Raw genomic sequence first — 27,548 nt, 5'->3', positions numbered from 1 at the left:
ACTCTGGTGGGAAGGTAAACGGTGTTTCCGTGTGCTGCTCTGGTTCGCCTGAAGTGGCTTAGTCATGCTGGCCACATGACCCAAAAACTGTACGCCGGCTCCGTCGGCCAATAAAGCGAGATGAGCGCTGCAACCCCAGAGTCGGTCACGACTTGACCTAATGGTCAGGGGTCCCTTTACCTTTAGGATTGCAAGGAACAGTGTGTTGTAGTCACTATAGCAGGCTGTTGTGTGTGCTTGGTTGCCATAAGCCCATGAGAAATAATTTGATAGCTAAATCAGTAGAGCTATCTCAGGGACATGGATTCGAGCCCCACGCTGGTTGGAAAATGCCTGCAATGCAGGCAGTAGGATGAGATGATTCTTGCGGCCCCTTCTATAATTCTGTTGTTTTTGAACACAGAACATAGGCTGGGTCAGACCGCTGATCCATCTAGCTCAGTATAGCCTACACTGACTGGCAGTGGCTCTCCGAGATTTCAGACAAGGATTCTTCATTGGAGATGCCAGGAATTGAACCTGTGACCTTCTGCATGCCAAGCAGATCCACCACCACAGAGCTACAGTGCTTCCCCAGATCTGATGATTTCCAGGATGATGTACAAGGATACAGATATGTGATAGATGGTAAATGGTAAATGATAGATAGATAGATGATAGATAGATAGATAGAGATAGATGATGTAGATAGATAGATAGATAGATAGATAGATAGATAGATAGATATAGATAGATGATATAGATATAGATAACTGAAAAATTGTCTTGTTGTTGTTTAGTTGTGTCTGACTCTTCGTGACCCCATGGACCAGAGCACGCTAGGCACTTTTGTCTTCTACTGCCTCCCGCAGTTTGGTCAAACTCATGCTGGTAGCTTTGAGAACACCGCCCAACCATCTCGTCCTCTGTCGTCCCCTTCTCCTTATGCCCTCCATCTTTCCCAACATCAGGGTCTTTTCCAGGGAGTCTTCTCTTCTCATGAGGTGGCCAAAATATTGGAGTCTCAGCTTCAGGATCTGTCCTTCCAGTGAGCACTCAAGGGCTGATTTCCTTCAGAATGGAGAGGTTTGATCTTCTTGTAGTCCATGGGACTCTCAAGAGTCTCCTCCAGCACCATAATTCAAAAGCATCAATTCTTTGGCAATCAGCCTTTTTTATGGTCCAGCTCTCACTTCCATACATCACTACTGGGAAAACCATAGCTTTAACTATACAGACCTTTGTTGGCAAGGTGATGCCTCTGCTTTCTGCAGAGAAAATTGTCTTACCCTGGTGCAAAAAAATAAAATAAATGTAGCTTCAACAGGAGTCAAGCCTCCCTGGGAAGGGCATTTTAGAGCTATGGCTCCTCCTCCCTTGTACCAACACAATGTGCTTCAGCAACTGGTGGTACCTGGAGAAATACCTCTCGTTTGAAGATCTTAACAGCGCAGGCAGTCTGGCATGGGAGGGGGCAGCCCCATGTGTAATGGATTACAGTAATCCAGCTCTATGGTTATCAGAGCATGGATGACTTCTGGCCAGGCGAAGTTGGTACAGTGTTACCTTGGGTTACATGGAAATCAGGAAAGAGGTCATTTGCTCATTCTGCTTAGAGGTGCTGGTGTTGCAAGGCAAAAAGAGGGTCCTAGTCTAGGTTAAAATGCAGTTACAGTGGTACCTCGGGTTACATACGCTTCAGGTTACAGACACTTCAGGTTACAGATTCCGCTAACCCAGAAATAGTACCTCGGGTTAAGAACTTTGCTTCAGGGTGAGAACAGAAATTGTGCTCTGGCAGCGCGGCGGCAGCAGCGGGAGGCCTCATTAGCTAAAGTGGTGCTTCAGGTTAAGAATAGTTTCAGGTTAAGAACGGACCTCCGGAATGAATTAAGTACTTAGCCTGAGGTACCACTGTATAGGCATGAAACAAAAGAGGGCAGGTGCTAATTGTGGGCGCACATTTTTTAAGAGGCAGCCCTGGAATCATCCCATTCCCTGCTGCTTTAGTAATTCACAAGTACATGGGTCCACGAATGGCGTAAAATAGCAGTGCTGTTATTCACCCTGTGCCATCGCAAGCCGCTTCTGCGAATGTCTCTGTCTCCCGGTGCTCTGTCTTTCCCCCCAACACTCCCCTCTTTTCTGTTTCGAAATCCCCAGAGCACGCAGTTGCCAAATGGCAACTTCTCTGCTCTTGACAACATCTCCATTAGTGACCCTGTCACAAATATTGTTTAACACTTGATACAAACACCTATACTTTCCTTTCTCATTGGCACACACAATAACTCTCATCGGTTTTGGCGCAGAGGATTTATTTCTCTTTATGCACGTTATCACACAAACCATTTTATTTCAGAAAGGGCTGAAGGCGTCCCCTCTCGTTTAACTGCCTTGCGTTGTGTCCGAGTTTCAATGAATGCTATCTCTCTGTCGCTGGGTTACAACCGAAGATGAGCCGTGCTGGATCAGACCAAAAGACCCTGCATCCTGCATCCTGTTCCCACGGTGGCCAGTCTGGTATGGATTTGTCTAACACCCCCCACCCCCCTTTCTCTAATCTACTTTTGCTACCTGCATTGGCTCCTAAAGACAGAGCGGAAACAGAATAAATGAATGAATGAAGACTGGCGAACACTCAGAACACCGACGGACGACAGGGCACATTCAGAGCACACACGCCCCCTTTCGGACCAGAATCGCCGTTCACACGTTACGTTCAACGGCCGCGGCAACGCGCGTCCACAAACAAACGCTCGCCCCGCGCGAATGCCCGAGAGCGCGCGCCCACCTCTCGCCCCGACACGGGCGCGACGGCGGCGGCGGCGTGTTCCGCGTGACGTGTGAACGCGCTTCTCCGCCAATACCCCACGCCCCCTTTCCTTCATCCATTCATTCATTTCTTCCCGCGCCTCATTCCCCTCCCGGCTCGTCGTCTCGGCGCGCAGCACGCGGCACCCACCGCTTCCTTCGCCAGAGCCGTCGGGGCGGAGGCCGGGGATCCGGAGATCCTTTCGCCGGGGCAGGAGCGGGTTGGCGGGCAGAGTCGCCGGCTCCGGCGAGGGCGGAGAGGGGTTCGCTTCGCGCTGCTTCTCCTCGGAGTGGAGACGTGTCGAGGGCGCGCCGGGCGCCGTTGCTCATCGCGGCTCGGAGGCTTGGGAACAGGAGGCGATTCCGCCCTCGATCCTGCCGCCGGGAGCTGCCTGGACCTCGCCTGTCTTGCAAGCCCGACCCTTCTTCCCTAGCTTGGAGGCGCTCTGCACGTGCTCAGAGGGAGACTCGCCTGCCCAAGGGTTTTTCTGCAGGGAGGTGCAAGGAGCACGCCGGAAGAAGCGGCTGGGATAAAGAAGGAAGGGGCTGCGTAGTTCAGGGGTTTGCATGCAGACGAAGGTCTTGAGTTCGAGTCCTGACAGCTCCAGGTAGGGTTTTTTTGCGTGGAGGACTGCTGCCGGTCAGTGTAGACAGCACTGGCCTAGGGAGACCAAATAGGCTGACTCTGTGTGTTCCTGATATGAGAACTAGAGCGGTTAAAAAGGGGAGGGAGCTTCCTTCTTTAAAAATAATATTCAGGCTAGTGGTCATTTCGGTAACTTGCACGCTAGAATTCATGGTGAGGAGGGGGCATTCTTTAGCCTGTAATGCGCGCTACTATTTTGAATGGTCTCACAGTGTCTGATGATAAGGCTGCATTACCTTGCTTCAAAATGAGGTGCACCTGCTGCGCTGGGGGGCAACCTCCTTCAGCTTTGGGATTCCCAAGCCATTGCCCATTGGGAGGCTGTTGCTCGGAGAGGGAGTAGAAAGGCTCCTGAAAGGATCGATTTGCCTACTGCTTCTTAACTGGCGCTGCTGATCTGGCTGGGATGGAGGCTTAAAAAGTGGCAAAAAGGTTGTCCTGTGATTCCCTACATCAACGCATGCTTAGAAGTTGCCATGGGGTTTTTAAGCCACTTGATTCCCGTGTTGGGCTAGAATAAGGATCCCTTCCGACTATGCTTCTTTGCAGGACATGTAATCTAACTGTACCTGTTGCTCAAATGATTTCGTACATGTGGCTCGACTGTACCCAGGTGGCAAAGGAGTGGCAGAGTCATGGCTTTTCGGTGCAGGACTTGCGCCTTGCATGATTTACACCCCGCCTTTCTTCCTTCAAGGAAACCAGGTTGGCAGACCCCAGGGCTAAACTCTGCAACAAGGGTAGGATAGGGCGAGAGAGAAGAATGATGCAGCCAAAGCCAGCCAGGAATTTGAACTCTCTCGTATCTGTGCTTTTGACCCAGTGCTCTAGCCACCACACACACTGGCTCTTGAAAGCCCATGGAAAACCAGCAATTAGATTTCTTCTGCTGGCAGTGGCTTGCCTTCTCCTGCAGCAGGTAGTGAGGCTTGAATGCCAGAGCTGTGCTCTGGGTTGCATCAATGGATGGTACCATTAGGACAGGACTTTGGGGCAGTTGCCAGGGACGCCACTCAGCAGAATGAGCCGGAGGGTCTCTAAATGCAGCTGGGCTAGCTGACCGCATTTCGAATTAAGTCAAATAATACATGCTGCTATCAAAAGACCATTAGTTTAAAACTTCCGTAGCCCGTGCTCTAAAAGAGACAGAGATTCCCTAAATGGATGGATGGCATTGCCTGCTGGGAAAAAGATGAACTTCGGTTTCCCCAGAGCTTCAATTCTGCAGCCCAGTTCACACACGCACATTGTTGTTTTTATGAAAGTGCAGTTTCTACATACAGTCATACCTTGGGTTACAGATGGTTCAGGTTGTGTTTGTTTTGGGTTACGGACGCGTCGAAACCCGGAAGTACTGGAACGGGTTACTTCCGGCAGTCGTGCATGCGCAGAAGCATTAAATTGCACTTTGCGCATGTGCAGAAGTGCCGAATCACAACCCGTGTGTGTGCAGACGCGGCACTGTGGGTTGTGAATGCTGCGGGCTGCGAACGTGCCTCCTGTACAGATCACGTTCACAACCTGAGCATCCACTGTATTTAGATAAAGGCATAGAAACAAGGTGTACACTTATCGCTTGATTACTGCAGCATCCATCCTGTGGTGGCTTTTGCATGTGAATGGACCACCTCAGGCAGAAAGGTTGTGCCCGTCCAGTCTTGTCCTTATTATGACCACCAATGCTTTCCAAAGGAGTCCATTCTCACTTTCACACAATAGCCATCGCCAGGTGTAGAGCAATCAAGTGAATTAAGGCACATGTGATTCTGACTTTGCCTACCCATCAGGAATCGGGGGCGACTGCTATTCCACATGAGTTGGTTCATCATTTGTGTGGGCTCAATGGAAGGGCACCTGAAGTTTGGAATTTAGCTTTTATCTGAGATTCAGGCTCTCTTCTGATTCCCTGCTCCCACACACCTTCTCATCTGGTTTGGGTTGTTATAGAGGTCTTTGTAGGTCATCCAGTCTAACGCTCTGTTAAGTGTAGGGAAACCAGAGCTTAGAGCATCACGGATGGACGGCTGTCCAGCCTCTGCTCAAAGATCTCAAACAAGGAAAAACCCAACCAGCACACCTGGCGATGACTTCCTTTGCTGAACTCCATCACAAAGCTCTAACCAACACCTTTCCTCCTGGGACTTAAGCCCTTAGATCAGGGGTGAGCAAACTTTTTCAGCGGGGGGCGGGGGCGGTCCATTGTCCCTCAGACCTTGTGGGGGACAGACGGACTATATTTTGAAAAATAATAATGAATCAATTCCTATGTCCCACAAATAACCCAGAGATGCATTTTAAGTAAAAGGACACATTCTACTCATGTAAAAACACACTGATTCCCAGACTGTCTGTGGGCTGGATTTAGAAGGCAATTGGGCTGGATCTGGCCCCCGGGCCTTAGTTTGCCTACCATGCCTTAGATCCAGGCCTCCTCCTAACCAGTTTATTGGTTTGTTTCCATACAGCACCTCCCGTGCCATTTGTCGCTGCCACCACCACGATTCCCTTGTCTCGCTTTTGGCATGAGCAGCAGCTGACGTAGCCTTTTCAGACCGCCCCAGCCCAGCCTGTGCCCCGGCGAGAGCCCCTGGGGATGTACAACGAGAGCAGCCTGCAGGTTGCGATGGATTACGTCGGCGACAACGACACATTGCCCGAGTACCCTCTGCACCTCTTCCCCGCGCCTCTCCTCACCTGCGTCACCATCACCTGCGTGCTCCTCTTTGTGGTCGGGATCCTGGGCAACGTGATGACGATGCTGGTGGTCTCCCGGTTCCGGGACATGCGGACCACCACCAACCTGTACCTGTCGAGCATGGCTTTCTCGGACCTCCTGATCTTTCTCTGCATGCCCCTGGACCTCTTCCGCCTCTGGCAGTACCGGCCCTGGAACCTCGGCGACCTCCTGTGCAAGCTCTTCCAGTTTGTCAGCGAGAGCTGCACGTACTCCACCATCCTCAACATCACGGCCCTGAGCGTGGAGAGGTATTTGGCCGTCTGCTTCCCGCTCTGGGCCAAGGTGGTCGTCACCAAGGGCAAAGTCAAGCTGGTCATCCTGGTGCTGTGGGCTGTATCCTTCGCCAGCGCTGGGCCCATCTTCGTCTTGGTCGGGGTCGAGCACGAGAACGGGACCAACCCGTCGGACACCAACGAGTGCCGGGCCACGGAGTACGCCATCCAGTCGGGGCTGCTGACCATCATGGTGTGGACCTCGAGCGTCTTCTTCTTCCTGCCCGTATTCTGCCTGACCGTCCTCTACAGCCTCATCGTGAGGAAGCTCTGGAGGAGGAAGAAGAAGGACATCGGGCCCAAGACATCCATCCGGGACAAGTACAACCGTCAGACGGTGAAAATGCTAGGTAAGGGTATCTTGGTTCCGTTTCTGACATGGTGTGTCCCTGTAGACCAGTGTGTCCCTGTAGACTTGAGTCTCCAGCTAGGACTACGATTCCATTCACCCCTGGTCCTGCTAGCTAGGGATGATGGGTGTTGTAGTCCTAGCTGGAGACCCAAGTTTGGAAAGCCCTGCTGCTGTAGACCCGAGATGTGAAATTTTGGACCAGCTACAAGGGGTGATATCGAGCATCAGTCACATTCATGGTGACTTAAGTCTGTTGATTTCACTGGGGCCACATTCATGCTGCGCATTTAAAGCACTGTGATCCCACTTTACACAGTCAAAGGGTTTTTTTGGGCGGGGGGATATAGTTTGTTCAGGGTGCTGAGAGTTGTTAGGAAACCCCTGTTTCCCTCCCAGAGCTACAATTCCCAGAGTGGTTTAACAGTCAATCCCTCTTCCCAGGGAACTCTGGGAACTGTAGCTCTGCAAGGGGAATAGGGGGGTCTCCTAACAACTCTCAGCACCCTTAGCAAACTACAGCTCCCAGAATTCTTTGCGGGACAGCCATGACTTTTTAAAGTGGTATCATAGCGCTTTGAACAGATGGTGTGAATGTAGCTTCCATCTACTCTGAGTATGACTTAGTTGGAATTATTGTGTTTATATTTTAATTGCCTTCCACATGCATCTTGAGGCAATGTTTAGAATGCAGCTAAAGCAGATAAAACACTTTAAGACAACGTAGAAAATAGCGGCAGATTGGTATTTTTTAAATGAAAAATCCATTAGACACCCATGGCAGAGACTCGCTCATCCAGCTGGGCAGGCTTGTCAGAACAAAAAACATCATCAATTGTTTCTGGAAAGTGCAAATAGTAGGCATCTGTCGTGTTGCAAAAGGAACAAGGGTCTGCAGAACAGGGGCAGCAACACTAAAAGCCCTGCTCTGGGTCGCATGAACACATATAAAAGGGCTGATTGGGAAGATATCTTTGGCACCCCTTCCATGCGTTCAAGGGGTAGAGTTTGCACAGAACCAGCACATGCATAACTGAGCACACATAGGCTCCTATGTGCATGGTCTGGTCCCTTGGAAAATGGAGCCTTACAGATTGCACATGCAGGAGCCTTCATGTGCACACATGTTCAGGTGTGTGCTTGCAGGCTCGGTGCAAATGGCATAGAATGCATGGACCAGCTCCTCCTGTACGTCAATTTGTACTCAAATGGAAGAGCAAAACTAGGACTGAAGCTCCTGAGTGTATGAAAACGCTATCATTAATTATGGTAATAGCCTCTGAGCCTCTGCAGTGTATATTTCTCTCACTACTCCCAGGCATAACAAGTATGTGAAAGGATCCCTGCTGGATTCTGATCAAAGGTCTATCGGTTTCACAACTGGATGCTTCAGGGAAGTCCAGAAGCGGCACATGTGGGCAATACCAGTGGCGTTGTGGTGAAATTCAAAGTGCATGGCATCCCACAGCATAAAGCAAGCAGAAGTAGCCAGTGTGGAATCCAGATATTTGCTGGACTCCAACTCCCAGCAGCCCCAGCAGCCATGGCCAACGGCGAGAGAAGATGGGAGTTGTAGTCCAACAATATTTGGAGGACACCATGCTGGGCACCTCAGTTGTATTGGCTAGATTGTTGGACTTGAAGAACAAAGGAACCTACAATATACCAAGTCAGACCATTGGGCCGTCTACACTGACTGACACCAGCTCTCTGAGGGTTTAGACAGGAAGTCCCTCCCATCTCTACCTGGAGATGCTGGGTCTTGAACCTTGGACCTTCCATTGCAAAGCAGATGCCCCAGCACTGGGCTGCAGCACCAACGTCTACTTTGCTAGTGAAGACCTGATCAGTCATGGCGTTCTCTGTCACTGTGTGAGCTAAGCCTCCCTCGGATCACGTGCAAGGACAGGTGCAAGCTTACACTGCAGGCACATACTGCTCCAACAGATTAAAGATTCCTCCTCCGTCGCAACACTGGCAATGGCCCGTCCATGCTATGCTTCTCCCGCAACTGGTATTCAGTGGGATCAATGTGTCTTCAGGAGACGGCAGAGTGCCAATACTGATGGGACCTCTTGGGACCAAGTAAGAAGGTCCATATGACTTCCTTTCCTGAAAATCTTTCCTTCCTTCCTTCCTTTCTTCCTTCCGAAGTTAACCACTGGACAGTTCTTATTTGTAGTTTTTACTTCACCTTGGTGTTCAGGGTTATTCTCGGAACCATTTTTATCATTGGAGGCCCAGGTGGCCTCTGTGGCAAGGACTGACAACAACAACAACAACAACATTTAAACCCCGCCCAGCCAGCTGGGCTTCCCCAGCCACTCTGGGTGGCTCCCAACAGAATATTAAAAACACGATAAAACATCAAACATTACAAACGTCCCTATACAGGGCTGCCTTCAGTTGTTTATTTCCTTGACATCTGATGGGAGGCTGTTCTACAGGGCAGGCACCACTACCAAGAAGGCCCTCTGCCTGGTTCCCTGTAACCTCACTTTTCACAGTGAGGGAACCGCCAGAAGGCCCTTGGAGCTGGGCCTCAGTGTCTGGGCAGAACGATGGGGGTGGAGACGCTCCTTCTGGTATACTGGGCTGAGGCCGTTTAGGGCTTTAAAGGTCAGCACCAACCCTTTGAACTGTGCTCGGAAACATACTGGGAGCCAATATAGGACTTTCAGGACCGGTGGTATATGGTCTTGGTGGCCACTCCCAGTCACCAGTCACCTATCATCAGCTTCAGCTGGTTAAGTTGACTACATCTTTTATTTTTTAGTTATTGCATTCATATCCCAATTTTCTCCAAGGAGCTCAAGGTGGTGGTCATGGTCCCCCCCCCCACAACATCCCTGTGAGGTAGGTTAGGTAGAGAAGCAGTGACTGGTCCAAGGTCACTTGTGCATTTCTTGGCCAAGTGGGAATATGAACCCTGGCTTGGTCCAGAAGGCTCTTCCTGTGTCCTTCTGCTCTCTTAGGTTATTGTAATGTATGCATTACAGTGGTGCCCCGCAAGACGAATGCCTCGCAAGACAAAAAACTCGCTAGACGAAAGGTTTTTCTGTTTTCGATTTGCCTCGCAAGACGAATTTCCCTATGGGCTTGCTTCGCAAGACGAAAACGTCTCGCGACTTTGTTTTCTTTGTCTAAAAACAAAGACATGTTTTGTTTATAAAGTTAATTTATTTTCCCTTCAATTTTTGAACTGCTCTTTACAGTATGTGTGACTTTAAAGAGCAGTTAATAAACTGTTGTTGTACCAAATTTGGCTTTGTTTGGACTTTTTTTGACCATAGGAACGCATTAATTGATTTTCAATGCATTCCTATGGGATTTCGTGCTTCGCAAGACGAAAAATTCGCTAGATGACAAAAATTGCGGAACGAATTAATTTCGTCTTGCGGGGCACCACTGTATCAGTTAAATGCCCGGCATGTGGCCCCTTTATGAGAAACGTTCATGACCCTGCAGGCCAGCTCCTAGAGAGAGCTGTCTCTCAGTTGGGTCCTAGCTGGCAAAGTCTATTTCTACAGGCTCCCAGGCTTCATCAAGAATTGAGTCTGTTAAACCATTAACTCGGTTTGTAGTGGATTTCTACTTGAACAGCTGAGGACAGAACAGTTATGAGGACAGAGAGATCTGACTCAGCTTCACATGCCTGATGCACTTATGCATAGAAATTCACTAATGAATGCACACAGAGATCCTCTGAAAGGCCACATATAAATATTTTAAATAAACGTAATACAAAGAACTCTGGACCCAGGCACCCGTAACCAACACAGGAACTACTTATACCAAACTTTATCAATAAGTGTTTATGTTAGGGATATATTTGTGTGGGGCTTCTCGTAATAAAATGCACCCTCTCCAATATTGCCTCCTTTTTTCTGTTCTAAACAAAAACACCCTAAACGTGTAAAGTTACTATTAAAAGTGCTAAATATACATGACCCTTGCTGAATTCAGTCACCTCAGGCAACTGTCATTACAGAATTCATTCCACAAACTGTTGTTTTTAAACTGCGTAATCCCAGGCATATCTAATCAGATCTAACCAGTGTTAGAAACTGAGATATGAAAACTAGGAGCTGAATGGCACCTTAAATTATTATGGGCGCAACAATGGAATGTCTGGGCACACTTTTTTATAACAAGAATTCAAAGCTGAAAATGAATGAACTGCAGGTAAAATATTACGTTCATTTTTCACCTGGTCTAGTCCTTCCTCTGCCCACCCCCTAATATTCTTCAGAGGGTCTCTTCTCCAGTCTTCAGAGAGTAGCTGGAAATTGGGTCCTCCTTTCCTTCCACTCTGCAGTTTTAATCTGAAATCTTAGGTGCAGTACTGCGCCCAGAGCTCAGAAACTAATGAAATCCTGTCGCAAAATGCGCCTAGAACAATGGGAGCTTCGAACATCATTGAGTTCACTGAGACTTTACTCCCAGGGAAGCGTTAGAGGCTGGCAGTCTAGAAAAAAAGCCTAATAATCACTGCAGTCATGCCTGCACACTTGGCAGAGTCATTTGATTCTGCGTAGAGGAAATTAAACTGACACAGGCGATGCAAAGGAAGATTTCTTTTATAATTTCATTTTTATTAATGTCTTCTACTTGCCATAAATTGCTACAGAGTGGCCTATGTTTGTTCTGTTAAATTAAATCTGGGCAAGTAGTTCTGTAACCCTAGACACACTTCTCTGGAACTGTGTGTAAGCCCCACTGACCTGCAAGGGATTTACTTCTGAGTAGACGTGCAGAGATTTGCACTGTGGAAAAACTGTATGATTTATCATCATAAGAACTGGGCAGAGGGGTCTTCAGGATTGCAAGGAGATTACCACACTTTTCTGTGTATAAGACTAGCTTTTTTTTAAAAAAAAACAACTAAAAAAAGAATGTTAAAAAGGGAGGGGGTAGACTTATACACGGGGGCAATCTTCCCCCATTTTCTTAATTTTGAGTCCCCCAAAACAGGGGTCATCGTGATATACACAGAAAAATACAGTAAATACCTTTGATGGAGGGGAGGTTTGTGTGTTATGTTTTGACTCTGGGATTTAAAAGAAAATGTGGACAGAACCCCTTTCTCTAGTAACAACAGTCCCAGTGTCCAAGGTCTTAGTACTGTTCCTAGTTATTTCTTAGCTATAAAGAATTGAACATTGAAGAGAGAAATGAATATACGGCAGAATATTATGCCTGCAATTTAGGTAACATTGCCTAATCCAAAGCTTCTAGGCAAATGCAAGTCCCCATGAATTTTGGCTCCAATTAACAGCATGTGGATGGACTCAGGTGTTCGTCTGGCTGTGTTTAGTGGGTCTTATTTGCGGGGAAGTGTGCATCAGATTGCAGCCCAAACCTTACTTTATGGCAGGGAACCTGTGGCTCCTCAGATGTTGTGGGACCCACCCACCCCTAGCCAGGGGAGCCTGTAGCTGCAGTCCCGAAATCTGGACCGCCACAGCTTCCTCACCCCTGTATAGGGTTTATTTCTATACTACTAAGTCATATAAAGGTAAAAGTAAAGGGACCCCTGACCATTAGGTCCACTCGTGGCTGACTCTGGGGTTGTGGTGCTCATCTCGCTTTATTGGTCGAGGGAGCTGGCATACAGCTTCCGGGTCATGTGGCCAGCATGACTAAGCCACTTCTGGCGAACCAGAGCAGCGCACAGAAACGCCGTTTACCTTCCCGCCGGAGCGGTACCTATTTATCTACTTGCACTTTGACGTGTTTTCGAACTGCTAGGTTGGCAGGAGCAGGGACTGAGCAACGGGAGCTCACACCGTCACGGGGAATCGAACCGCCGACCTTCTGATCGGCAAGCCCTAGGTTCTCTGGTTTAGACCACAGCACCACCCGCGTCCCTTACCAAGTCATATGGATACCATCTAAGTTGTGTAAAGCAAATATAAAATGCAAGGAAAATACAGAAACAGGGAACATCATCATAAAGAGCAGGTCAAACACATAGCATTCATTCAAACAAAAGGGCCTTTTGGCGCAAGAAAATCTTCAAAATGGAGATGGGGCAAAGTTTTCCCAGCAGAAAGCTCCTTGATACAGAATTTCATTCTGAAAAACGCTGCACAGCTTTCACGTGAGCCCTGAGAGCCGAACTCCCCGTGATGTTAAGTGCATCTTTGCATCTAGCAAGCAGAAGAACTGAGCTGCAGATTGCAAAAAAACAGCTGTGGGAGGAGGATCAGGGATCAAGGTAGCGCAGGTGTGGAGAAAGGGGGGGTTTAACCCTTGCCTCTCCTGCTGTGGTGTGAGGAAACTCCCACTGCAGACGCCAGCACTTTGGTTGAGAGGAAATCCTTCATGGGTGCTAGTGAAGCTTCACTTCAGCTTACTGAGGGATTTTTCTCAGCAGGTCAGGGTGTGCATGCAGTAAACTTCCCCACTTCACTCCTGTTCTGCTCTCATCATTTTCAGCCCCCCCCCCCGATGATGATTATAAAATATACAGTACTTCTATAAGTATAGTTATCGCAATTAATAATAACTTATTATTTTGTTTTTCTGGATTTTTAATATTTATATTTTTATTAAAGTGCTTTCAAGTAAAGTAAAGAAATAACGTGATACAGGGGGGGAAAGAAGGAAAAGTGAGAGGGAGAAAAACAACGACAAAGGGTACATGTAAAAGGGGGGGGGGAGCAAAAAAAAGAGGCAATATACGAGAATCCCTTACATTTTTGTATAAATTGGCATAGTATTATTGTCCTAGTGCTTATGTAAACGTTAATAGCCTACCAGATTTTGTGTAAACTCATTCATCCCAAATGTTATCGTATTTATCCATACAGATTCTGCACCTGTAAGCAGTCCATTCATAAATGACAAGGGATGTCCTATATCGTCAGTCCATTGATATCATACCTTTATTTTTCCAATTCCTCAATATCAATCTCTTGGGCACCATTAAAGCACGTGAAATTCATTAATAATAACTTTACATGTTTGGGGTCTTTTTTCTTAGGACAGCAAAAAAAAGGCAAAATTGGAGGGGGTGCGTTTTATGCAAGGCGTCCTCCTTCTGCCCCTCCCCCTTTTCTGTTGCGCAATGGGGTGGTGCAAACTTATGCGCACTTAGCCAACGCTCACTGGGCCAGGAACGTAACCCCTGCACAAATCTGCCATTTGTGCCATTTGTAATGGCCACATCTTTAGGGTCGCTACCTGCTTTTCGAGTTTTATTTTGTTGGCCTGTTGTAGCTGTTGTTTTGAGCTAGGCTCCTCCACCACTATGTGGAGCAAGCACTGAATATTTTTTATCTGCTTGTAGAGAGAGAATTCGTCTTGGCTTATGCTCCAGGGTGGGGGAGCCTGTTGTTATGGGTCGTGCCCCCTCGGGTGCAGTTCTGTAGAAGGGTGTTTGTGGTGTTTCAGGGAAAACTAGCAAGGGAAGATGGATGCCCAGGAAAGTGTGGAAGGGTCAAGCAGCCCCTCCCAGCTGCTGCTTTCCTAAGGCAAACTACACCTTCTCTTCCTGCTTCCCAGCAGATTTCCAACACCAGCTTTCCAGCACCAGATTTGTAGCTGGGCATTTCACTATTAACTTACGCCAGTGAAGCCAGTGTGGTGTAGTGGTTAGGAGCAATGGGCTCGTAATCTGGTGAACCGGGTTCGCTTCCCTGCTCCTCCACATGCAACTGCTGGGTGACCTTGGGCTAGTCACAATTCTCTGAAGTCTCTCAGCCCCACTCACTTCACAGAGTGTTTGTTGTGGGGGAGGAAGGGAAAGGAGAATGTTAGCCACTTTGGGACTCCTTAAAAGTAAAGGTAAAGGTAAAGGGACCCCTGACCATTAGGTCCAGGTTTGACCGACTCTGGGGTTGGCGGCGCTCATCTCGCTTTATTGGCCGAGGGAGCTGGCGTTCAGCTTCCAGGTCATGTGGCCAGCATGACTAAGCTGCTTCTGGCGAACCTGAGCAGCGCACGGAAACGCTGTTTACCTTCCCGCTGGAGCGGTACCTATTTATCTACTTGCACTTTGACCTGCTTTCAAACTGCTAGGTTGGCAGGAGCAGGGACTGAGCAACGGGAGCTCACCCCGTTGCAGGGATTCGAACCGCCGACCTTCTGATTAGCAAGTCCTAGGCTCTGTGGTTTAATCCACAGCGCCACCCGCGTCCCTTTTTTGAGACTCCTTAGGGTAATGATAAAGCGGGATATCAAATCCAAACTCTTTTTCTTCTTCTACGCCACCTATGTAAATCCGCAGGGTGAAAGGAGAACGGCTAGCGAATAATATGGTATCTCCATTTCTCCCTAACATCTTCTCTCTTTTTCTTCTTCCTCCTCTTCTAGCGGTGGTGGTCTTTGCTTTCATCCTTTGCTGGTTGCCTTTCCACCTCGGACGTTACCTGTTTTCCAAATCCTTTGAGGACGGATCCTTGGAAATAGCCGTCATCAGCCAATACTGCAACTTGGTGTCTTTTGTCCTTTTCTACCTAAGTGCCGCCATCAACCCAATCCTGTACAACATCATGTCCAAGAAATACCGGAAGGCGGCTTACAGGCTCTTCGGCATCAAGACACACAGGAAGAAAAGGCTGTCGGGGTTGAAGGAGGGAGGGTCTCGAGTGTGGGCAGAGTCCAGTGTCAGACAAACATGACGCCGCCGACTGGACCTAGCCGTCACCTAAAGCCACAATAGAAGGGGAAATATATTCAGGTTAAAGGAGCTCCCTGGTAGACCATCTACTTTGCATGTAGAAGGTCCCAGATTCAACCCCCTTTATCTCCAGGTAGGGTTGGGAATGTTTCTAGTCTGGAACCCTGGAGAGCTGCTGCCAGCCAGTGTAGACTATATGGAGCTATGTGCAACCGATGACCTGGCTCAGTAGAAGGCAGCTTCCAGTGTCCTTATCTGCAGAGCTTTCTGTGGAGTGGTGAGTGCATTATGAAATAAGTTTTGTGCATAATAAACATCAGCAAAAAGAGAGAGACAAAATTCCTACCTTTTCTGTGATTTTCAGTGATTCTCTGTCACTGGGAAGAAAGGTGGTTTGCCATCCTCAAGATGCAGGACATGAGCTAATAGGGCTGTGTTTTACTGGTAAACAGCTCAGGGTGTGGCAAGCGGCAGGAGCTGGTCAGAGCCAGGATGGGGTGTGGTGCTACAGAGAGCCCAGGAAGGGCAACGAAGGAAATTCTAGAGTGGTGATGCACAGAGCTCATTTCCTGTTCCCATGAATATGTCAGGGCCATGCCCAAGGTAGAGGGACTCTCTTATCTTGCATCTCTTTCAAACAAAACCTATTGATCGTCAATCCACCGATCTGCCAAATGGCAGTGGATGCGCACATGTAACTGGCCAAAGAACAGGGAACACGAACGCAGAATCCTGTGTCTCTGGGGCACCTCCAGAGCTTGGCATGAGTTTGTTTGGATTCACCGAATTTGTTCAAGAATCTCCGAACTGCACATGAAAGTGAGCTCCCATAATTGCTGAGTGAACCAACCATGAATTAAGAACTTTGAACAATTTGTAGCTCATCTTCAAGTCCATCCTCTTACATGTGTTGTTGTTTTTTTACTCTTTAAATTCTCTGGGCGTTTAAAGATCACAATTGATGTGGGGACTTGATTAAATCATTCTCATTCTACTTTGTGTTTTGATGCTTTTGCAGCTGCCTTAAGTATGTTTTATGCATCATCACAGTAGCTTGTAACATTCTGAATGCTGAAAGTGTTTGTTGTTTTTTTTGTTGAGGATCGTTTGGGTGAACATCAATCGAGCTGTGAACTAAGCTAGTTCATTTTGTAAATGGATGAGCCTGAACTGGAATCCCTTTTTGGACATGTTGAAGAAGCTGAACCAGAACTCATTTCCTTTTGAAGTTAGCTTTCCAGGCTCTGGAAACATCTGTATAGAAGGGGGGAGGGATGTGTGGACCTAGAAGTTCGCCTAGTGTTGTGGATTGAGGGGGATGCATATGGACTCTTACAGGTGAGTGGGGCACCTGTGAAAGTGGGTGAGTGAATGTTATCTTGCCAAGAGTTGATAAGCATTGGATAGCCACGATTCAGCAGTAGGAAGGAGAGGAAGTAAACATTAAAGTCTCAGGACAGCCCTGCTCCTATGAATGCTACAGAGATCACTGACAGATCCAAAAAGTGTCTCCATTTAATTCTTAACACAAACACACACACACACACCGAAATGATGCCGCTCCTTTCTATACAATAGCTGACACACTCTACTCTAGAGGGCTGCTGCCTTTCAATATGAGTGAACAGAATGTCAGCAATGAATGTTTAAAAATGGCCAGTGAGAACCTTCGCTCCCTACCCTTTTTTTTTTGTCAAAATAAAAAATTCCTTCCAGTAGCACCTTAAAGACCAACTAAGTTAGTTCTTGGTATGAGCTTTCGTGTGCATGCACACTTCTTCAGATACTGTGTATCTGAAGAAGTGTGCATGCACACGAAAGCTCATACCAAGAACTAACTTAGTTGGTCTTTAAGGTGCTACTGGAAGGAATTTTTTATTTTGACTATGGCAGACCAACACGGCTACCTATCTACTACTTTTTTTTTTGTTTACTATAGGAGTGCCAGGTTTGCAATATTCATCCTAATCATAGCCAAATGCTGCTGCTCAGGAAAAATAAAATAAAAATTACACGGAAATGTTGGTGATCTCCGCTTAGGGCTGACTTGCACAAACAAGTATATCACCTGACAGTTTGTCACAGGATGCTTGCTGGAAAGATGTCAGTGGATGGTCTCAAACCTCGTGTTGTTGAGGCACAACAAGTGCCAGGGACCAGGGGCTGTCCTGAGGTGGGGGGTCAGCCCCAAGTTATTTTGAGCTGGACAGTATCCCTCACACCTCGCCTCCTTTTATTTATTTATATTACCTGTTCAATTCGTAGAGTCCTTTCACGCAGACAAGACCATTCCCATTCTTCTCACAGATTTACCCAGAGGCACAGGGAGCAAGGAAAGTGACCCACAGATCTTTGTCGATCTTATGGAGATATTGGTACTTAATCCAATGAAGAGTCCTCTCTCCCTACGTGCCTCATAATTACAGCTGTTCTGTCAACTCACAGTCCTCCAGAGTGCCAGATTCTCAAATCTAAAATCATGCAACTTAAGCAACCTTTTACATTTATTTCAGTTTTGCCCTCAGCATCTTTCTTAGTCCCAAGTGCCTATTGTTGAATGGTTTCTTTAAATGTAAAGGTTCATCATTGTTCCACTCCATGTGTATGTCTTTAAGGGGCCAGACCAACGGCCAGAGCAAGATAACGAGACCCAGCTTTACAGCTGTGTAACATAGCAGGTGCTGCTGAGTTGTATTTGATTAAGGTGTGTCAGCATCTGGGTAGAGTATATAAGGAGCAGCATCTAGCTCTCCCATTACCCTGGGGGATGGGTTGGTGGTTGGGTCTGGTTTGTTAATATATTTAGTGTTAATGGAGTTTTTGTTTTTCTTATTAAAACCTTCTTTAAGTTATTTTTGAGTCCTTTCTTTTTAATGCATGATCTCCCCAGCAAGCTCTCTGCAGCGTCTCTATACTGCAAAAAGCCAACACCTATAACCTCAACACTTCTGTTCATCATAACCAACTGGCCGTGTAAATGAGATGGTTCAAGTGTAATGGATGGCAGAATCAGGTTTCTTCTCATGATGGTTTGTGGTCTGCATGATGCGTTTTGATGCCTAAGGCCTTGCTATCTATAAAGCATTGAATCCCTCACAGTGGCCATGGGGGAAAACCTTTACAAACGTCAAAAACAGCTTAATATGAACATATGTGCCTTTAACTTGCTAAAAACTTGCCTTCACCTGTTACTTCAAAACTTTTCAAGTATCTCCAAAGGGGAAACAAAATCAAAGCCCCTCAGACATTTGAAACTGTTTGTGTGGGGATGACGAGTCTGCTTTAATCCTGCCACTAATTCTGCTATTTCAACTTCTTTGTTGCTTGCTTGTCCTAACCTTTCCGGTAAATGGTATTGAGGAACCTCAATAAACAAGATGAAAGAAAGAAAACCATTGTGCAAACTTTTATGTTTTTCTGGAGAAGGACCGTAGCTTAGCGATATGGCATCTGTTGGTTGGGTTGAAGGTCCCAGGTCCGACACATGGCATCTTCAGGTCAGATTGGGACTGTCTGTTATTGAAAGCCCAGGAAAGCTTCTGCCACTCAGTGTGAACAATATTGAGTTAGATAGACCAGAGCTGACTCAGTAGACAGCAGCTCCCTGTATTCTTATGGCACCTAACAACTTGGCCATCTCATGGAATAGCCCCCTTCCTCTGAAAACGATGCAACGTTCGTACCTCCCCTCACCCAAGCGATGCATATTCTTTCCCCTTCTCCCGTCCTTCAGAGAAGATGAAGGGATCAAATCACTTTCAGTAAACTGGCTGCAGAAAATCCTGAAGGGGGGGGGATTGATTTGGAATGGGCTTGGTGTGTTTGTGTGTAAATTAACAGAAGAGGAACTTATTTGGGATGTGGTGCAAATTAACCAAATAGCTGGCTGGGTGGTTAATGGGAAGAGCGTTCATTGAAGGGGGATTTGGATGGGAAATTAATTGACTTGCCTTTGAAGAAATGGGCGTTCTGCCGCCGTAGCAAAATGTAGGACCACAGGAGAGGTTTGCAAAGCTGGGTCGAAGGGCACGTGGCTGTCGCGCCCTCCTCATGCCGCCCTCCCTGAGCCACTTTGCAAGGCTGGCAGGCGCAGTGGTCTCCGTTCCCCTGGCAAAACATTAGCCACCATCCGTAACGATCCCATGAATAATGTCACGGTCATTTTCACTTGACAAACTGTGTTTCATATGGCTTGGCCCTGCAACCCCCAAGCCCTTTGGCTCTTCCCTACGACCGACCGTATTTTTCGCTCCATAAGACGCACTTTTTTCCTCTAAAAAGAGGAAACATCTGTGCGTCTTATGGAGTGAATGTGTGGTCCCTGGAGCTGAATTGCTCAGGGGTGAAAAGCAGGTTGTGCCTTTTTTTTTTTTTTTTTAGAAAAAGGGAAGGGGGTGTTGAAACAAAGCCGCTTAGCAGCTGATCGGCAAGCGATGGGGAGGGAGATAAGGGACGCTAGCGATAAAGGAGGCTGCCTGGGAGGGGCGTGGTAAAAGCCCATGGATCCTCAGGATTTTTGCATTGGGTCACCCCAAATTCACCATCCCATCCCATCACATGTCCATGGCTACAGCCTGCACCAAAAAATCACGCATCCACTGTTTCGTGGGGCCGCAATGGCGCAAAAATGTGGTTACAAACCATGGATCCACATGGATTCTCAGGATTTTTGCACTGGGCTACCCCAAACTCACCATCAAATCACATATCATGTCTGTGGCCACAGCATGAACCACAAAAATCATACATCCAGTGTTTCGTTCAGAATTCCCCCCCCCCTTGTTTTCCTCCTCTAAAAACTAGGTGCGTCTTATGGAGCGAAAAATATAGGTATTTATTACACATTCATCCCGATTTGCTTATGGGGAGGTTAGACCATGTCTGGGTCTTTACTGGGTTCTGGTGTGTCTGCAGGGCACTTATACGACAAAGAGCATTCATCCTAATTTGCTTATGGTCTGTTTATACATCTTTCTGTTAATCATCCGTTCAGCCCACACTTTTTGCTACATTTCCCCATCAATTTCCTAAGTACAAGTAAAAACAAAAAACAAAAAAAAGTGGATTTGTTGTACCAGGGCGACAAGAGTTCTTTAATTGCGCCAACCTAAATTTCTGGTCTGCACCTGAATTCCCACCCACAAAACAAGGACAGTCTGGAGGCAACCTTGTAATTGCAGTGCACAGCATCCGAGACGACACTTTGGCTGCCTCCACATTTTGCAGCTGAAGTTCCTACCTTTACAATTGTTCCCCTTGCTGCCAATTTCAGCAAGGTTGCAGGGCTTAATGAGCCAGAGAGAACTTCCCATCACACTGTGGAGGCTTCCATTACTCACTGCAAAGCCTATCAGCGAGGCTGAGGCTGCCCGTGCCTCTTCAGCACAATGCGGGAGCCTGGACTAAATCAGACCACTCTGGGGGAACAACCCTAGGCACAAGAAGCTGGTATAGAGCTGGGGTCTGTAGAGTCAGAATCATATCCAGGCTCCCTTGTGGTCTTGGCAAGGAGATACATTGGGGCCACCTCCATCCTTTCAACAGGGGAGCAGCAGCCCTGGGAGCACGTGGATAGCTCCTAGCCCATTCTGAGCTAGAGTGGAGAGGCACAATTTTTGTGACCCACTCCCAGGCCTGTACCCTTGGTGGAGGCCAGTGGCGTAGCATGGATTGCAAGGACCCGGGGCCGCACAGAGAGGTGGTAGGGAAACAGATGGAGTATGTGTGTACATTCAACTGCCTAGCAGTGTCTGCGTCACCCAGGAGACTGCAGCAAAGCAACAGAAGAGCTGTGTTGAGGCAGCACCGGGTGTTGAAATTTTGTGCCCACTAACCATTTCCCGCCTGGGGCAACCGCCCTGGTGGCCCCCCACGCTACGCCACTGAACCTAGCCAACGTCTAGGTATGCCCCTGCATAGAGTTACACCAGATACGACACTAAATGGTACCACACAAGTCACCCAAACGTAGCTCTGAGAATGGCGTGTTCTCAGAACCTGCTTCTTGAAGGCGACAGTGATGTTCAAAGTGCTAAATTTGATCCTGAAAACAGACATTTGTTTAGAGGGCCTTGATTGCTCATAAGCATTCACTCCCCCCCAAGGTTGTTTCCTTGTGAAAGCTACCTCCCAGGGAGCCAGGCATAAGTAGGATCCATTCCGTTTCTTATCTTTTCAGTCAATTTCCACATTGTTGCCTGCTCTATATTGACATAAAGGATGCAACAGTAGAGTCTACAGCAGCCCCCTACTGTCTTTCGCTACACATGAGAGGAGATTGGAATCAACACTCCGTTGAATCTGTAGAAGATGAGCTCGTTGACAAGTTTTTAACACCTTGACACTTACGCAATGGAAGGGAAGGAGATGGATCAAGTTCTCCACTTAGCAAGATGAACAGGACTGGCCTCAAATGCTGCTGCTGACCATAGCCTCATAGACTGGCCCCTACTCTTTGCCACTGTGACCTACTTATAAGGCTACCAGCCACAGAAAAAGGAATCTTGCTATCAATAAAGAATTAAAACATTTATTGGGCATAAATATATTACATATACACTACAGATACAGATACATACATAGCGTAATATTTGCAAAAATCTATACATTAAAATCGATATGGCAGTTTTAATACAATGCGTATGAAATAGTTAAATTTACAATACAAGAAAACTTATGATTATTTCTCTCAAGAGTTGAAAAGCTTGGAATGTATATGTCCTATTAGTGAGGTAAAAAAACAAACAAACAAAAAAAAACCCCAAAGAAAAACCAACCCTTTTATTATTATCATTTATTTATTTTTTCAATTTAAAGAATTGTGCAAGGATAATGTTCGGAAACATTCAATTTAGGGCACTTTTCCCATGATAACAGTGAATACTGATTTACTGTCGCTGACGAAAACAGGATTAGAAAACTACAACATTTCAAGTTCATAAAGGACAAAGGCAGATAATATAAAAATGTTTCTTTTCCTCTTAAATAGTTTCTTAAAATACTTTCCCCACTTTGTATTTTTTTATTTTTTTTATTTTTACAATTTCTTTTAAAGTCTACAGGATTGGGAATGGGGAACTTGCCTGTACACAGCTGAGACTGATTTTGGGCCGGGACAGACGTACAGTATAAGGAAATATAACAAAGCCATCAGCAGAAACAAGTCTGCTGTTTACGGAGGCAGAATCAGGAATGATTTGGATTTGCAACACTTTTATTCTACATCTGCATCAGAGAGGTTAGTTCTAGTCAATCCCTATGGCGTAAATGGCAGTGTTTGCAAAGAGAACCATACATGTCACCCCACGGTATTTCATGGATCATGGCAGTGTGTGTGGAAGGGGGGAGAGGGCTAAGGAAGAGACATTTGATTTTCGAAACTACAATAAAAATACGTAACAAATTATTTTAAATACTTTCTCGATAATAAAGTGTTACAGACTTCCCTCCTCGTCACATTTATTCAACCTTATGTAAAACTACAATTCCATATCTTTCATTTTTAAACACTCAAAATGTATAAATCTCAATTTCTAGAGCGCCTTTACAAAGTTTACAGTAGTTTGTTTCCCACTCAGTTTTAAAGGTGTTAGGAGATTTTTGCTGTAGTGAACCAGTTTTTTTTTTTTGTGGGGTTGTGGGGGGTGGAGGAGGAAGAGTGGGGGGTGGAGAAGGGACCTCTACAAAATTGTGGCTTTCCCAATGATCAGCTTTCAAAACCAGCTGGCCCCACTCCAGATAAAAGTTAGCTACAGCGAAGACCAAGGCCGATACATTGCTTAGACATTAGAAACCATGGGAGCCCAACATCCCAGGACTCGCTTCTCCCGTTAAGTTCAATGAAATTTATGCACAACTAACTTTTTCTAGAAGGGGCACTTCCCCCTCCCCTTAAGCAGACAAAATTTCACCAAAACAACATGTCCAGAACTTATATTTGTGGTCACCCAAATTTCATACAAGAAATAAATTTAAATTAAAACACACACATATAAACACCACTAGGAACATTTGACAAGCCATTGACTTTGGCCAAAGGAAGTGGGGAAGAGAAAGAGGCAAGTTAAGCTCAATACCATTAGTTTTCTAGGCAAATTTATAAACTAACGATAGTCAATAACAAGATACAGAACCTTTGTACTAGTTTGCTACATCTAGAGAGGCACAAAGAATAATTCGTCAAACCTTAGAATGTCCTTCCAAGAGATGGTCATATTTTTCGTTTCACTTTAGTTTTGGCTACATGTAAACTTTTCGGTCGTTGATCAAGCGTATAATTCGACAAGCTCTGATACTAGACAAAACCCCACAGATAATTCAGTATCAAAGCCATCCCACAGCAAGATGCTTGGCTTATCAGGCCCCATATCAGAGGGGAGGGGTTCGTTCTTTTTGGCAATTAATATACTAAGACACTCCCATTATTTCCCCCCCAAAAAATGCACAAGTAAAATTGTAAGAAGCTTAATAATCCTAGGAATGCTGATGTTGGTAAACCTACACTTATATAAAACAAAAACTGACAATAAAATAAAATTGAAAATATAACATGCTACAAAGGAAGGGGGCGGGGGAAATTTAGTACATAAGTACACTTTTTATTTATTTTATTTTTTTACAATAAATAATAAGATTGCACTGTAATTGGCATTTAAAGTACTGTATGCAGTATATAGTATAAATAAACCTAGATCAAAAATAATGTTGGTTCCCCCATTACTTTGGTTATGGGAATATATGCTACTACAGGGACACTGCGTCGTAGCTAACATAGAGGACAGAAGAGCCAAGCCATACCAAAGACAGCAAAAATATACAAAATGATTATTTCTGTTTGTTTTCTCCTTTTAAAAAGCAGGGATATACAAAGTGTTGGAACTTCTCCGACAGCTGCCCTGCCAGGCCAGGAGTCGCGAGGCAGGTATCTGCCCTGTGCAAGCGCTGCAGAAACGCAACTCGAGTCCGTTGCAACTCAGGGCTGTGTTTACAAGGGAAAAGTTCCTGGCCCTGTGTCTGCTACGCCCTTTTGGAATCCACTCGCCCCTCCTGCCTATCAATATCCCTGAGGCACTTGGACAACATTGATATTGTGTAAATAAGCCAATGATTCATATATCAAGGATTTTGATGGACTGGATAGACATGCCCACCTGGGCCAGCGATGTAAAGACAATGTTCCGAAAGGAAGAAAAGAAAAGAAAACAACACAACCCTGACGTTGGCTCTCGCAATGGGTCACATTTGCTGCGGGAAGAGCACAAGCTTAAGGCTGGACTGAGATATTATGGGATGCAGACTGAAGATAGCGGCCGCCCTGCCTTCTCTTCTTTCGTTTCTCCCTACTTACTGCAACATGGGGGATGCAGTGTGTGTGCCCCGGAACATCGCCCAGGAAGCAGCAGCCTCGAGAAGTGGAGTGGGGCTAGAGGACATCTTGCAATGCGCCGAAGTCACATCCCGCGTTTTGTCAGGGCAGGCGCTTCCTGGGAGAGGAGCAAGGTGTGACGCTCTGCAATGCCTCACATTCAAATTATGCCTCCTCGGAGGCCTCATTCCCAGGTTTCCCCAACACAGATGGGCGTCTTTTTCCTCCCCTCTTAAGTGGCTGACTGAACAATTACTTAACGTCGAAAAGGTAATAATACTTAATATAAATAGCAAAGGCAGCAAGCTCTCTCTCGCCAGTTCTAAACATATAAATCAAGGTGAATATATCTAGTGATTGGATTAAGAGTATATACAAAGGCAAACAAGTTAAAAGCAGCTTCATTTTTTCTTTTTCTTTTTTTAAAAAAAGACCAGCTGGACATGGGAGTAACTATTGCACAATGCCCTCTTAAAATTACCGCTATAAAATAAAATAAAGAAATGGTAGGGACTGTAATGCTTTGTCACTTATAAAGCTATCTGGTTATCGGATCTGTTATGCAGGCAGCTCATAGTGCGCAAACAACTGGAATAAAGAGATTATTATTATTTTTTTAAATGAACTTCATGTTGCAGGATAAATTATTTGGATTGAAATGTGCTAAATATATAGTTGATAATGTAGCGGAGTTTAATTTTTTTTAAAAAAAACAATGTAGAAAGAAGGGGAGGGGGGAAAGAGAGGAAGGGGTGAGGGGAGGAGAAAAATGTAGTGGATATCATTGTATGCAAAGTTGATTAATTACTGTTTTTGTCCAACACTGTGTATCGCCGAACGCCACATTCTAACCGCAATGCTATACTTGGTGATTAAGGCTTGTAGATGCGGAAGAGCGGAAAGCAGTTATTCTAATGTAATAAGACTTGCAACTTAAAAGACTGCAATGATGTTAGCGAAACAAAAACAAAAAACGAAAACAACCCCAAGAAAGTGAAGGCAAATTGGTTACATTTCTGAATCCATTGAAAGCAAAGTAACAAATACAGAATAGATTATTTAAACAAAAATAAAAATAAAAAAGGCAAAAAACAAACCAGGCATACTTGCTTTTGGTATCTGCCCTGGATATTTCTGACCACTTCCTAGTCTTCTGAGTTTCGAAAAGGAACACCCGAACTCCCAGTATTTCCTAAATAGGGCTTTATCCCTATGCCCACCCCATCCCACATTAATCCAGGAAAAATGTATAAAATGTATTGGAAAACACCACTGGGGGGAAAAAAGAGAGAAGGAGAAAATAAAATAAAATAAGAGGAATATCTGAATAAAACATGTGGATAATGCGTAGCATTAGTTAAAATGATACCTTTGTAATGGGACTCTTTACTTCATAAACAAATACTGTAATATAAAGGCAAATAAGATGGAGACGCTGGCAAAGCCGAGGACTAAGAGGGCGGCAAACTGTTCGTCCGAAGGCATCATACTTTTCGTCTTTGCGTCATCTATCCTCCCCATTTCCCCCGTGAGCATCAGCTCCCTCCGCTGGAGCAGAAAGGCAACAGATGGGCTGAAAGGTCCGTTAAGTTCTTGTGAGGTATCCAAGCACCGGCGGCAAACACACACGCGGAATCGGTAGTCTGTGTTCGTCTGAAGGCCTGAGATTTGGAACGTCGTCTCGTCTCCCTTGTACACCTTTGGGGAACAAACGACAAAAAAAAAAGATTGCTCAGGAATCAGGTCCAGACACACACACACACAATGGCTGGTAGCTAGGTATCTTGGAAACTTTCGATTCCCAAATACTGGGGGTGGGGGTGGTAAATGCTGTGAAACAGGAGACAAGGAAAGATGAACAGTTTCTGCTGAAAATTGGAAATAATACTTTATAGAAAGCTGCACAACTTATCCACCTACTATTTATTTATACAATGTCTGCTTTACTTCCTCGAAGAGGCTCCGCAGCAGAAACCCATGTGCATGCCAAAAACATGTGTGCGCACAGGAATTATACTTAAAAAACCACAAAATAACTGAAAGGGCGGTAGCTTATCATTTAATTTTAACGTTTTTTTCATTACGACGGTGTGTTGCACAGATAACTTTGCTGTTGTGAGGCATACGAACAAGCAAACTATATAAAGTCGCACCCTGCATTTTATAAAACTGGGCACAGGGTGGTTGTATCATGGAGCATCATGCCAGGGCTTGTACGCATTTCATCTTGGGCATGTACAAGATATATGCAGTCATACCTCGGGTTACAGCCACTTCAGGTTGCGTTTTTTCGGGTTGCAGACCACCGAAACCTGCAAGTACTGGAATGGGTTACTTCCGGTTTTCGGTGGTTGCGCATGTGCTAAATCACACTTTGCGCATGCACAGAATCGCAACCCGTGCATGCGCAGACGCAGGTTGTGAACCCAGCAGGTTGCGGACGTGCATCTGGCACGGATCGCGTTCGCAACCTGAGTGTCCATTGTATGTCCCAAAAGGCTTCTAGCAGTAAAAGCAATGTTTGGGGCAATCCCTCGTTATCAATACAAGTTGCTTTTCAGTCATTTATCTTACACGCAGCAACCAACAATCAGACCTGACTTTCTGCAGGGACAGTGGAAAACCCCTTATACAAAAGACAGGGCATTTATTACAGTGATTCAATAGATGGGATGCGAGTTGTCAAAAGCTGACTCAGGGTTTTCCTGTCAGATGGAAGGGTGACTGTTGTCCTGTGATGGAACAAAATCTCTGTCCGTTC

The 27,548-nt window shown here is 46.0% G+C and overlaps 2 protein-coding genes across 4 annotated transcripts in view; one reads left to right on the top strand and one right to left on the bottom strand.

The window, feature by feature from the left end:
• Positions 1 to 2,829: 2,829 nt before the first annotated feature.
• On the top strand, positions 2,830 to 15,996 carry GHSR (growth hormone secretagogue receptor; the record flags this gene model as incomplete). Of its 2 annotated transcripts, none has more annotated exons than XM_083504515.1 (2): positions 2,830 to 3,401; positions 5,905 to 8,205. In XM_083504515.1, one exon carries the CDS (start codon positions 6,033 to 6,035, stop codon positions 6,987 to 6,989), a length of 957 nt encoding a protein of 318 aa, XP_083360641.1. In that variant the 3' UTR covers positions 6,990 to 8,205. The 2 variants fall into 2 exon arrangements, with proteins under 2 accessions (XP_083360641.1, XP_083360640.1); XM_083504514.1 differs by lacking the exon at positions 2,830 to 3,401 and adding an exon at positions 15,117 to 15,996 and having other exon boundaries at positions 6,063 to 6,798.
• Positions 15,997 to 21,938: 5,942 nt separating this feature from the next.
• The window catches only part of FNDC3B (fibronectin type III domain containing 3B), a 282,861-nt gene continuing 277,251 nt past the window's right edge, over positions 21,939 to 27,548 (bottom strand). For both annotated transcript variants that reach the window (XM_083503926.1, XM_083503927.1), the window contains exon 26: positions 21,939 to 26,485. In XM_083503926.1, the coding sequence (XP_083360052.1) occupies positions 26,174 to 26,485 (312 nt within the window). In that variant the 3' untranslated portion in view covers positions 21,939 to 26,173. The remainder of the gene's footprint in view (positions 26,486 to 27,548) is intronic.

The sequence above is a fragment of the Podarcis liolepis genome (assembly GCF_965112155.1).
Source record: "Podarcis liolepis genome assembly, chromosome: 5".
NCBI lineage: Eukaryota > Metazoa > Chordata > Lepidosauria > Squamata > Lacertidae > Podarcis > Podarcis liolepis.
Note: the sequence above shows the minus strand (reverse complement) of the source record. Positions and strands in the feature narration are given on the sequence as shown.